General features: G+C 44.3%; 1 protein-coding gene across 4 annotated transcripts in view; it reads left to right on the plus strand.

The window, feature by feature from the left end:
• Window positions 1–13,836, plus strand: part of LOC132833735 (endothelin-converting enzyme 1-like) — a 317,482-nt gene that overhangs the window by 233,780 nt on the left and 69,866 nt on the right. For all 4 annotated transcript variants that reach the window (XM_060852254.1, XM_060852255.1, XM_060852257.1 and 1 more), the window contains one exon: window positions 8,511–8,635. In XM_060852254.1, the coding sequence (XP_060708237.1) occupies window positions 8,511–8,635 (125 nt within the window). The remainder of the gene's footprint in view (window positions 1–8,510; window positions 8,636–13,836) is intronic.

A 13,836-nucleotide genomic window follows, 5' to 3' on the forward strand; every position in this document is an offset into this window, starting at 1 on the left:
ATCAGGTCACCCCTCAGCCTCCAATGCTCTGGGGAAAACAGCCCCAGCCTATTCAGCCTCTCCCTATAGCTCAAAATCTCCAACCCTGGCAACATCCTTGTAACTCTTTTCTGAACCCTTTCAAGTTTCACAACATCTTTCCAATAGGAAGGAGACCAGAGTTGCATGCAATATTCCAACAGTGGCCTAACCAATGTCCTGTACAGTCACAGCATGACCTCCCAACTTCTGTACTCAATACTCTGACTAATAAAGGAAAGCATACTAAACACCTTCTTCACTATCCTATCTACCTGCGACTCCACTTTCAAGGAGTCTGCACTCCAAGGTCTCTTTTTTCAACAACACTCCCTAGGACCTTACCATTAAGTGTATAAGTCCTGCTAAGATTTGCTTTCCCAAAATGCAGCACCTCACATTTATCTAGATTAAACTCCATCTGCCACTTCTCAGTCCATTGGTCCATCTGATCAAGATCCCGTTGTAATCTGAGATAACCTTCTTCACTATCTACTCTACCTCCAATTTTGGTCTCATCTGCAAACTTACTAACTGTACTTCTTATGCTCACATCCAAATCATTTATATAAATAATGAAAAGTAGTGGACCCAGCAGCAATCCTTGTGGCACTCCACTGGTCACAGGCCTCCAGTCTGAAAACAAATCTGCACCACCACCCTCTGTCTTCTATCTTTGAGCCAGTTCTGTATCCAAATGGCTAGTCCTCTCTGTATTTCATGAGATCTAACCATGCTAACCCGTCTCCCATGGGGAATCTTGTCGAATAGAACAAAATCACAGCGCAGGACCACTTTAAAAGGCATCCGAAAAGTGGTTCCATGGACAGAGCACTTGAATGACAGGTTTGGGTGCATGCCAAAGAGCTCTCGGAAGTCCATTTTTTGACACTTTGTCAAATCTTTGACAGACTCACCCAACTCTTTTTGTCTGTTCTAAGAATCGGTCAGAGGCCTGTGCGGAGGTCTCGAGACCCTTCTGGAGGGCAGGCAACTCCACATCGACTCTGGCCATCCCTCCACCGGCACTTATTGAAACTTTTTTTTAAAATTTCTCCTCTCAAATAGCTGAGAGTCTTTGAAACTCCTTGCCTCTGTTTGTGCACAGTCCTTGTATATATTTAAGGCTGAGACAGATCAGGCGGGGACTCAAGGGTTACAGGAAAGGGCAAGAAAGTGGACATCAGGGAATGTCAGATCAGCCATGATCATGTTCAATAGTGAAGCAAACTCAAAGGGCCGAATGGCCTATTCCTGCTCCTGATTCTTATGGTCTTCCTGGGAGGCTTTGGTACAAGTAGAAATCTTCAGGAGAAGAAGAGAGAAAGTTTAGGTTACAAAGACATCAATTCAAAGAATTAAATGGCACATGCAACATTTAACCTCTGCTTTGAAAAGAGCTTTACATTTGAAGGGGGTGTGGGGGGAATGAGGTTTATTGTAAATGTCCATTTGTCCCTTTTCTCTGATTCAGTGTCTCCTCTTTCAGAACTGCCTTTTCCCATTTGTGAGGCTCCCTTTCCCATTGAAAAAGCCTTGCCTCTGTAATCTCGTCACCATGGAGACATGACAGCAGTTCACAGGAGACGGTTCTCTTTCACGCACTCAGATTCCCAATCACTTTTTAAAAACTACCTTTTTATGGCTGAAAGGCGAACTATCAGCATGATGTCTCCTTTGTCTGTTCTTTGAACCCTTTTATTTTCAATGCTCGAGACTTAAAGGAACATTAACCTTGAGTGAAAATGTGTGTACGTGCTTTTTTACTTCAGTTAAAAAGGGAAGGACAGCTTTTTGTGACACGTATATGTAATCCAGTGCGCTGCATACAATACACCATATTGTATTTCCAACTAAAAGCTATTGCCCATTCACTTTGGGACTGGGCTGCCCTATTTCTGTCCTATCCAAAATCAATTTTTCTTTCAGGGCTTTATGGTATTTCTTACAGACACTTTGTGTGAATGTTCTGAAAATGGTCAACCTCTTCCCCAAACACATCCACTGTTTTGTTTACAAAGGAAGGTGGGAAATATTTGACCCTTCAAGCCTGCTCCACCATCCTGCAGCTGGTCTGCTCTCTCAACACCATTTTCCTGCACTGCTCCCCCATTTCCCTCAATGTCTATAAAATCTAGAGAGCAATCAATTGCTGTCTTAAGCATGCTTAGATGTTTTGACTTTAAATGTCCCCTGGTGCTTCTACAATAATGAAGAGGCAGGGATTGGAGGGGAGAGGGGTGGGGTTTGCTGGGCCTGGTACTTTCCCCGTTACCCTTGATTTCCCGACTGATCAAGAATCTATCTCAACCTTAAATATACACAAGGACTCTGGCGCCATAGCTCTCTGTGAAAAGGAGTTCCGCAGACTTCCAACCCCCGAGAGAAGAAATTCCTCTTCATCTCAGTCTTAAATTGTCACTCCTTTGTTCTGAGACTATGTCCTCTGGTCCTAGACTCTCCCTTGAGGGGAAACATCCTCTCAGCATTTACCCTACCAAGGCCCTTAAGAATTCTAAATGTTTCAATGAGATCGCGTGCTATATTTTTGCTTGGGTTGGGAAGCTTATTGTCAATGAGCGACAGAGATTTGAGAGGATTTGCCGAATTGGTACAATATGGTGTTAAGAAGCTGTGTGTGCCTAAGATTTTCCACCATGCTTTGGCCTTGCACTGTCATTGCACAGTAGTTCAGCTTTGAGAGAATTCCAGGCCGTTAACCTTTCTCAAACTGCACTGAGAGATGCAACAGTTGGAACCAGGGATACTTGTCCAGTTGTGTTTTTAATAATTCTTCTGTCAACTCCAACTTTCCACTTCTTTCTCACACAACTTTTAGTCCAATTTTTGGAGCAGGTTGGAGTGAGGGAGGCAAATGGAAGTGGAATATTGATTGAGATTAAAAGGCATGAGGGTAAATGTTTCAGCAGCAATGGAGTGGGGCTTAGGGAAGGTGGTGAACTCAGAGTTGAGCTTGTGATGTTGCAGACATAGAACTGAAAAGAAAATGCTGCTAAACTGGTCAGTCAGAGTCTAAAGCAGTTCATGTTTGAGGTCCACATCCTGAAGGACAGCTTTCTGATCTGAAACAGTAACTCTGCTTCTGTCAGCACAGATGCTGCTCAGCATTCCCAGTATTTTGTTTCTGTTTCAGGTTTTTAATCACTGCGATACTGTGTAGAAAGGGGTGAACGGTTTGGGGTTGTAGATGAGCTGCAGTAGCATAATTTCAGATCAGTGCGAATACAGTGTTTAGAATCATAGAATACAATCACAGAATCCCTGCAGTGTAGAAGCAGGCCATTTGACCCATCAAGTCTACACTGACCCTCCGAAAAGCTTCCCATCCAGACCCAGCCGCCTACACTGTAACCTTGTATTCCCCATGGCTAAGCCACCCAACCTGCACATCTTTGAATTGTGTGAGGAAACCAGAGTACCTGGAGGAAACCCATACGGACACGGGGAGAATGTGCAAACTCCAGACAGACAGTCACCTGAGACGTCTCCACATCAGCAGCTGCTGCCTGAGTGCACAGCCTGGGAGGGGAACAAAATGGAGGTCATGATCATGGAGTTACTGGCAGCAGCTTAAATGGGATGGCTGGAGTTTATTAGCTGGGTGGCCAGGTAATTAGGTGAATTGAATATGGGGAGCTGTTAGAGTTTGGAAATAAATGCCAAGCTAGCCAGCAATGTCCGCGTTGCGTGAATTAATTTTAACTTTTATCTTATTTCTTTATTTTCTGCTCATCCTATGAAGGTAATGCTTAATGTTTTAAATGTTTGTTTCTTGTACAAGTTTGTACCTCGGTATGTTGTACCTGAGATGGCGCTGTGTGAGGCCACATTAGACACGTTTCACTGTACTCCTGCACTAAATACATGCAGCAATCTTAAATTTTGAATTTTAAAAAACTGGTGGAGCCGAGTTAGCCAAAATAGTCTAAAACTGTGCAGGAGGAAATTCTGTAAAACATCAAACTTCAGCTGATGGATCGATAGAGGGGAATGCTTTGATTCACCGGTGTGAGCTGATGTCATATACTCAAAGCACAGAAATTGCTGTTTCCTTTCCTTGAGGTGATGTGTATGAGCAATGTTAGCATGTGGCAGGTCATTTGCATTAAAATCCTTCCTCATTAATTACTTGGCAAGAGCATCTTAGCAGTTTGAGTGGTTAAGTGCCAATTAGGAGCACTGCCTTTATTTAAGATGTTAACTGGACTCCAACTCTGACTCCATTATACTGCAGCTGAAAATGTGTTGCTGGAAAAGCGCAGCAGGTCAGGCAGCATCCAAGGAACAGGAGATTCAACATTTCGGGCATAAGCCCTTCTTCCTGAAGATGGGCTTATGCCCGAAACGTCGAATCTCCCGTTCCTTGGATGCTGCCTGACCTGCTGCACTTTTCTAGCAACACATTTTCAGCTCTGATCTCCAGCATCTGCGGACCTCACTTTCTCCTCCACTATACTGCACCCAGCTAACAGCTGGAGTTACAACACTGCCACCTGTAACTGGCTGAGCCTCTCACACAGCTATAATCGGCTTTAAAAAAGTCATCAACAACTTGCATTGAAGTAGCAGCCAAACACATTGAACATCCCGAGGTGCTTCATGGGTGTGAAATCAGGAAAAACCAAGTGATGGAAGGAATGATTAAAATTCAGCTCAGTTTATAGGAACGTCTCAAAGGAGAGAGTTTGAGGAAGGGATTTCTGGATCTGAAGCTTTAGGGACAGACAGACACCAGTGGGGCAGGAGCAGGATTTTTACCTTGTGGAGCATGGAATTCTCCCAGGGCTTTGGGCACAAGCAGTCACTATTTTGCCTGACCCAGGGCAGAGAGAGTGTAATGGTATTGATACAGTCCTTCCTTTGTTGCCATTGGACAGGTTCAAAGATGTGGCCAGTAAGTCAAGAGAATAAAACTGAAGAACTGCAGATGCTGGATTCTGAAACTAAAACAGAAATTGCTGGAGAAACTCAGCAGGTCTGGTAGCTTCTGTGGAGAGGAAGCAGAGTTAATACTTCAAGTCCAGTTCTGAACTGAAGAATGGTTGCTGGACCCGAAATGTTAACTCTATTTTTTCTCTCCACAGATGCTGCCAGACCTACTGAGTTTTCCCAACAGTTTTTGATTTTGTTACTGATTTCCAGTATCCGTGGTTTTTAATTTTGTTTGTTTAGTGTATAATCCAGATGAAGTCATTTTGTTTCAGGATAACTACATAAATACTCAGTCGGATTTATGTTGAATAACTCATCCATCATCTCAGATTTGTAGCAGACAGAATAAGACTGACTAAATACTTTAGGTGAGGTAAAGGCTGTTGGAATTTCTACAGAGATTTTTTTCAATAATACTTAGTTCCAAGGCTCTCCCAATGATATATTTTTAAAGTGCAGTCGCTGTTCTAATGTGGGAAAAGCAGCGGTCAGTTTATGCACAAGAAGCTCTAAGAAGCATCAACAGGATAAACGAGGCAGTAGCTTGGGCAGGACAGAGGGAGAACCGCACCATTACTTTACCAATGCAATAGGATTCACAGCAAATAACATCATCTCAAAATTAAAATTGTTCCTTTTTTTAAGTGAAAACTTTTGTCACGCTGGAAATCATAGAATTCCCACTGTGTGAAAGCAGACCATTTGGCCCATCATGTTCAGACTGACACTCTGAAGAGCATCTCACCCAGACCCACCCTCTCCCTGTAAATCTGCGTTTCCCATGGCCAATCCACCTAACCCGGACTTCTTTGGACTGTGGGAGGAAACTGGAGCACCCAAAGGAAACCCCCGCAGACACAGGGGAGAATGTGCAAACTCCACACAGACGGTCACCCAAAGGGTGGAATTGAAGCTGGGTCCCTGGCGCTGTGAGGCAGCAGTGTTAACCACTGAGCCACCAGGCCAGAACTGGAACGAGCTTCCCTCACAAGGATGTTGGGTTAGTGGAAATGTTCAAGACTGAGATTTCTTTTTGGGTATAGTTTATAAGGAGATGGGGCAATGACAGGAAAACGGAGTTGAGATACAGATCAGTGGTGATCCAATTGAAAGGACAGTATAGGCTGAAGGGGTTGAACGGCCTCTTCCTATTCTTAAGTTTCACCAGAAGCAGACTATTTGATCCCTTGAGCCTGTTCTGCTTTTCAACAAGATCACAGCTGATTAGCTTATCCCATTTTCTCTCTGACTTCTGTAACCTTACATCTTGTTGATAATAAATGTTTCTTTCAATACATAAGAAACAAACGAGAGGCAAAAGTAGAGATTGGGCTGCTCCAAATTGATGCAGTGATGGGAGATAAGGAAATAGCTGAAGAACTTAGTAAATGCTTTGTGTCAGTCTTCACAGTGGAAGACGTGAGTAATATCCCAAGGGGAGAGTCAAGAGGTAGAATTGAGTATGGTAGTCATTACAAAGGAGAAAGTATTTGATAAGCTAAAAGGTCTAAAAATTGATAAATCTCCTGGCACAGATGGGCTACACCCTAGAGTTCTGAGGGAGGTGGCTGAAGAAATAGCGGAGGCTTAGGTTGTAATCCTTCAAAAATCACTGGAGTCAGGGAAAGTCCCACATGATTGGAAGATCGCTATTGTAATCCCCTTGTTCAAGAAAGGATCAAGACAAAAGTTGGAAAATTATAGGCTAATTAGCCTAACCTTGGTTGTAGGTAAAATTCTAGAATCCATCGCTAAGGATGAGATTTCTAAATTGTTGGAAGTGCAGGGTCGAATTAGAACAAGTCAGCATGGATTTAGTAAGGGGAGGTCATGCCTGACAAACCTGTTAGAATTCTTTGAAGAGGTAACAAGTAGGTTAGACCAGGGAAACCCAGTGGATGTTAACTACCTCGACTTCCAAAAGGCCTTTGATAAGATGCCTCACAGGAGGCTGCTGAATAAGGTAAGGGCCCAAGGTGTTTGAGGTGAGCTACTGGCATGGATTGAGGATTGGCTGTCTGACAGAAGGCAGAGAGTTGGGATAAAAGATTCTGTTTTGGAATGGCAGCTGGTGACAAATGATGTCCCGCAGGGTTCAGTGTTGGGGCCCCCGTGTGCACTTTATATATTAATGATCTGGATGAAGAGACTGGGGGCATTCTGGCAAAGTCCGCCAATGATACATAGTTAGGTGGACAGGTAGGTAGTTCTGAGGAGGTGGGGAGGAGGCAGAAGGATTTATACGGGTTAGGAGAATGGTCCAAGAAATAACTGATGAAATTTAATGTGAGCAAATGCAAGGTCTTGCACTTTGGAAAAAAGAACACAGGCAAGGACTATTTATAAATGGTGAGAAAACTTATAAAGCCAAAGTACAAAGGGATCTGGGAGTATTAGGATAGGATTCTCGAAAGGTTGACTTGCAGGTTGAGTCCATGATTAAGAAAGCAAATGTAATGTCATTTATCTCAAGAGGGTTGGAATGTACAAGCAGCGATGTGCTACTGAGACTTTATAAAGCTCTGGTTGGGACCTATTAAGAATACTGTGTCCAGTTTTGGGCCCCACACCTTAGGAAGGACATATTGGCACTGGAGCATGTCCAGCGGAGATTCATACAGGTGATCCCTGGAATGGTAGGCCGAACATACGATGAATGGCTGCGGATCCTGGGATTGTATTCATTAGAGTTCAGAAGGTTGAGGGGAAATCTAATAGAAACTTACAAAATTATGCATGGCTTAGAAAGGGTGGACGCTGGGAAATTGTTTCCGTCAGGCGGGAATGCTAGGACTTGTGGGCACAGCTTTAGGATTAGAGGGGTCAATTCAAAATGGAAATAAAGAGACATTTCTTTAGCCAGAGAGTGGTGGGCCTGTGGAATTCACTGCAATGGAACACAGTGGAAGCAGGAATGTTAAATGTCTTCAAGGCAGAGATTGATAAATTCTTAATCTCACAAGGAATTAAGGGATGCGGGGAAAGTGCAGGTAAGTGGCAGTAAAATGCCCATCAGCCATGATTGAATGGCGGAGTGGGCTTGATGGGCCGAATGGCCTTTCTTCCACTTCTATTTCTTATGGTCTTATCTAGAGTCTACCTACCTCTGCTTAAAAAGTATTCAATGATCCCCACTTGCGCTACTGTCTGGGGAAGAGAATTGCAAACACTCATGACCCTTTGAACAAACAAGTTCCTCCTCAGCTCCGTTGTAAATAGGCGAACCCTTATTTTGAAACTTTGCCCCCTAGTTCCAGACCTTCCCAGAACAGGAAGCATCCTTTCAGCATCTACTGGGTCATTGTGTCACAATACAATCGCCTCAGAGTCCGCTAAATTCCAATGAGTACAGGCTTAGCCTGTCCCACCTCTCCTTATGAGGCAACGCCCTCCACCACCACCCCAAGGGGATGAATCAGCTAATCTTTATAATTAGTTTTAATTAACTAGGAAGCATCAAGATTTCCATTGCATTTATTCAATGATTCAGAAATGTAGTCTTAGTTGTTTGTGAAACAAAGCTTCTGTCTCCTCACTAGAAAACACCACATTGAACACCACCAGTGAAGCAGAACGTAAAGCCCAGCATTACTTCCAGGCCTGCATGAACGAGCAGAAGATCGAGGAGTTACAAGGACAGCCACTTCTTGACATCATTAACAAGGTGAGGCCTGCGAGCATGAGGACAAACCCATCTCAGCCAGCAGTTTGTATCACATGGTTTGACACTCCGAGCTTGGGTTCGAGACAGACTGGTTGAGAGAGGGCAAAGTTAAGAATGGTCTTCATCCTGAGATTCCAAAGTGGCGCTGTTAATTATACAGGAGAAACTGAGGACTGTAGATGCCGGAGAGTCAAGAGTCTAAAAGTGTGACGTTGAAAAAGTACAGCAGGTCAGGCAACATCTGAGAGTCGACATTTCAGGCGTAAGCATTCCTAGTGAAGGGGTTATTCTTGAAACGTCGACTCTCCTGCTCTTTGGATGCTGCAGTGTTTTTCCAGCGCCACACTTTTCAACTCTGTATATTATATATGAATATTCAACACTGCTGTCCACAGTAATCCTAGATATACCAGGATCTGACCTCAGCATCACATTAGCAAAGAACTAATGTCTCTTCTGCAAGTGCTCGTACCAATCATCCAAATCCAGTGTGTTGTGACACCACCCACACTGTGGTATTTGTACCCAGTGATGTGCAACTTCATGTCGTCATCATCATCATTACAAGGTTGCTGTAGGGTCCTGAAGCCCTTACACAACCTAACCTTCTTACATCAATCGTTTTTCCAGTTCTTCATTTTCAGACAGGTTACTATGGTTACTCAATGTTAAACCAAGATCTGATTGTTTTCCCGGCCCTGTGCTAGGAGCCACACAGATGTATTTATGCTTATTCAGTCACTTAGGTTTGGGGTAATGATTGCTTTGAGTCCTTGTGAACTCATCCACCCCCTCAGCTGTGCTTCAGTTCATTTGAAGTCTCTGTAGCCCACGTACATCATTGCAGAGCACTGTCAGGTTCTGGAATTGACCTTTGGTCTTCAACAAGCTCGCTGAGATGACTGGGATTATACACAAGGACTTCAGGAGGAGGAAGTTAACCAGCATCCCCATCTTTATTTACAGAAATTCCTTCTTAGTCTAGAGTAATTCCTTAAGATGAAGAGAGTAGTGGGGGTGAGGTCATTGAATATTATCAAGACAAAGCCTCATAGATTTTTCAATGACAAGTAGGTCAAATGTTGTCGAGCTGTACAGAGTTGGGGTCCTGATATCAGTCATGATTGTGTCAAATGGTGCAGCATTCTCAAGGGGCTGAATGGTCTTTTTGTTGTTTTTCATTCTTATGTCCATAAGCTCTAAGAGACCAAAATGGGCACTTATTCAGTGAGGCATCATGGAAGGTGTTTTTAGTCAATACTGCCTCCCAACTGTACCTCTGTCCTACATATCCATGTGCGAACTGCTACCATCAGGATTTCTCCCACTATTGACCACATCGCCATCTTTTGATGCCTCAGCTCAATTGTCCAGCTGTGTTGTCCAGCCATAATTCCATTTGAGCTCCAATCCTATCTGTCCATCCATCATCAATAGCTTCTCTCGCCACTCCAACACAGGTTATCTCTGGTGTTCCAGAGATTTCATCCTTGGTATTCCTGTATTTCCCCACTACTCACTGGCCGTTGGTACCACTATCTACAGGCACATCACTTCTACATGCATCTTTACATTTCCACCATCTCTAACAGACTCCCTACAATGCAGAAAGAGGCCATTCGACCAACCAGTCTACACCCATCCTAGGCCCACCACTCCAACCCAACATTTCCCATGGCCAATCCACCTTACCTGCACAACCCTGGATCCTATGGCCAAGTTAACATGGCCACACCACCTAACCTGCACATTTTTGGACTGTGAGAGGAAACCAGAGCCCCCAGAGGAAACTCACGCAGACACAAGAAAGAAATAAGTTGATTAGGGATAGTGAAGGGTAAGTCATGTCTCACAAAACTTACTGAGTTCTTTGGGAAGGTGATCAAACAGGTGGATGTGGTGTATATGGATTTCAGTAAGGCATTTGAAAAGGTTCTCTGGCTATTGCACAAAATACTGAGGCATGGGACTAAGGGTGAAGTAGCAGTTTGGATCAGAAATTGGAGACAGAGGGTGGTGATTGATGGGAAATGTTCATCCTGAAATTCACTTACTAGTAGTGTACTGCAAGGATCTGTTGTTGGGTCACTGCTGTTTATAAACGACCTGGATGAGGGTATAGAGGGATGGGTTAGTAAATTCGCAGATTACACGAAGGTCGGTAGAGTTGTAGATAGTAACAAAGGATGTTGCAGGTTACAGAAGGAAATAGGTAAGCTACAGAGCTGAGCTGAGAGGTGGCAAATGGAGTTTAATGTGGAAAAGTGTGAGTGATTCACTTTGGAAGGAGTAACAGGAATACAGCATACTGGGCTAATGGTAAGATCTAGGTAGTGTAGATGAGCAGAGAAATCTCAGTATCCATGCGCATAGATCCCTGAAAGTTGCCGTCCAGGTTGATCGGGTTGTTAAGAAGGCACACAGCGTGTTAGCTTTTATTGGTAGAGGGATTGAGTCTTGAGGCCATGAGGTCATGTTGCAGCTACGCAAAACAGCGCATTACAGGAAGGATGTGGAAGGTTTGAGAGGGGTCAGATGAGATTTACTAGGATGTTGCCTGGTATGGAAGGAAGGTCTCATGAGGAAAGGCTGAGGGACTTGAAACTATTTTTGTTGTGGAGAAGAAGGTTGACAGGTGACTTCATTGAGACATATAAGATCATCAGAGGGTTAGATAGGTTGGACAGTGAGACTCTTTTTCCTCAGATGGTGATGGCTAGCAAGAGGAGGCATAGCTTTAAATTGAGGGGTGATAGATGTAAGACTGATGTCAAAGGTAGTTTCTTCACTTAGAGAGTAATAGGGGCCTGTAACAGTAGTAGTTTCGCCAACTTTAAGGGCATTTAAATACTCATTGGGTAGACATATGGACGAAAATGGAATAGTGTCGGTTAGATAGGCTTCAGATTAGTTTCACAGGTCGGTGCAACATTTAGGGCTGAAGGGCCTGTACTGTGCTGAATGTTCTACATGGTGGGTATATGTGCAAACTCCACACACACACAGTCACCTGAGGCTGGAATTGAATCCAGGTCCCTGGTGCTGTGAGGTGCTAGCCACCGAGCTACTATGGACTGTTTTGCTGCCCCTGCTTTGTCTGACGTTTGGCAGCAGATAGAAGCATAGAAAATAGGAACAGGAGTAAACCATTGAGCCCCTTAAAGCCTACTCCACCATTCAATATGATCATGGCTGATCATCCAATTCAGTCCCTCCTCCTTGATGGGATTGTACAATTTTTTGAGTCTGATCCCTTATTTCCTCTTTCTTTATTTCTGAGTTGCAAAAGCTCCTTCCTGTACAGGTTCACTGTTGTCCATCTTTCCCTCCCCAGGCTTCAGCGATTATAACAAGCTTCCATTCCCTTTGTAACATGACAACTCCGAGTTCTTTGAGGTACCTAGCAAGCTTATTTAATCCATCCCTGAATTTGAGAAGCAGGAGTAGGCCATTCAGCCCGTCAGGCCTTTGCAATTCAGTGAGATCACAGTGCCTCAACTGTACCTCCCTGGTTCTGGATTAGTGGTGCTGGAAGAGCACAGCAGTTCAGGCAGCATCCAACGAGCAGCGAAATCGATGTTTCGGGCAAAAGCCCTTCATCAAAGCTTTTTATTCCTGATGAAGGGCTTTTGCCTGAAACGTCGAGTTCGCTGCTCGTTGGATGCTGCCTGAACTGCTGTGCTCTTCCAGCACCACTGATCCAGAATCTGGTTTCCAGCATCTGCAGTCATTGTTTTTACCCTGTTTGTACCTCCCTGCCCCACTGTCTAACAAACTGCTCGGTCTGCCCAAGTCTTCAGAGTATTTGTGATCCCGTCTCCACCGTGTTATGGAGAGAGAAAGCTCCTGAGACAGTGATCAGGCGGTAAGACAAACACCGCCACACCACCCCCTCAAACCCTGTGGAGTGAAAATATCATTCAGCCAGCATGGAGGGCCTTGGGATGATGTCTCATCAGAGGATAGCATCTGAGAAAGGACAGCAAGGCCTCGCCTCCATGCTGAATGTACTGGGGAAGGTCAGAGCTCTGACACAGCTTGGTGGGACAGCCACTATCTGCTTCTCAAAACACAGAGTCGGCATTGAGAGATTGTATTTTACTCTGATTATATAGAAGATGCTGGCAGACACAGTTCATGTCAGATGATGTATTTTAAAAGCCACAATAAACCAGTTAAATTGTGTCACTGCCTTGATTATAGTGGTGCTTCCTCGTGAAATAACCATGTATCAACACCTGATGTGCTCTGTGTTTATCCTTTCCATCTCCCTCTCTGCTATAGGAACTCCCCCCTTTTTATTGTCACAGCCCAGAAGAGGCCACCTTTAGAATCTCGATACTTGTAGCTGACCTCGTCAGCCTATTTGAATCTGACAATGCGTCACATGCTAGCAATCCCTTCCCCCATCGACACTCTGTCCCCAGCACACTCTAGCGACTAGACTATATAAGTGCAATAACATCGGAGTCCCATCCACCCTCAACCAGAACCAGTCCCTGCAAGAAAAAGGTACATGTTCACCGTGCAGTGATGGCCACCAATCCTTGACCCAGCAGCTATTCCTGTCTTGCGCGCTCACACCCCTTGATTAGCTATTTAACTACAGTGGGCATCACAACCCATTTTCCAGCCCCAGGCTGGAAGTCTGATTAACTTAGCCCCTGATTTTATAACCACTGGAACCGAGCGCAGCTGACACCTTGTCAGCAGTTGGAGGGTGGTGGAGAGATAATGGTGTGTTGTTAATGTCACCGGGCAACTTGTTGAAGACCCCAGGATAATGCTGTCATGGAATTTGCAGGAGTATGAAGGTAGTCTCAATGATAGTGACTGTGAAACAGTCATCCATTGTCAGGACAAACCAAGCTGGTCCCTAATGTTCTTCAAGGAATTAAAGCTGGCACCTTTAACTGATCTTTAATTACATGTGACACCAGGCTCAAAAAATGTAGTTGCCTCTTAGCTACCCTCTGAAAAGGGAGGAGCTACTTCCCTCCACAGAAGGGACAGTGAGTAGAGGATGCAGGTTTGGGATAATTGGGAAGAAAAAGAAAATTGGAGCTGAGGAGACATTTTTATTTGCAGCAGATGTATGCCATACAGATCTGAAAGGAGGGGCCTGAGACGGTGTAGAAACAGATTCAACAGCGTTTTATAAAGGAAATGGACATAAACTTGAGAAGCAGAATTTTACGGGC

The sequence above is a fragment of the Hemiscyllium ocellatum genome, chromosome 37 (genome assembly GCF_020745735.1).
Source record: "Hemiscyllium ocellatum isolate sHemOce1 chromosome 37, sHemOce1.pat.X.cur, whole genome shotgun sequence".
Taxonomy (NCBI): Eukaryota; Metazoa; Chordata; class Chondrichthyes; order Orectolobiformes; family Hemiscylliidae; genus Hemiscyllium; species Hemiscyllium ocellatum.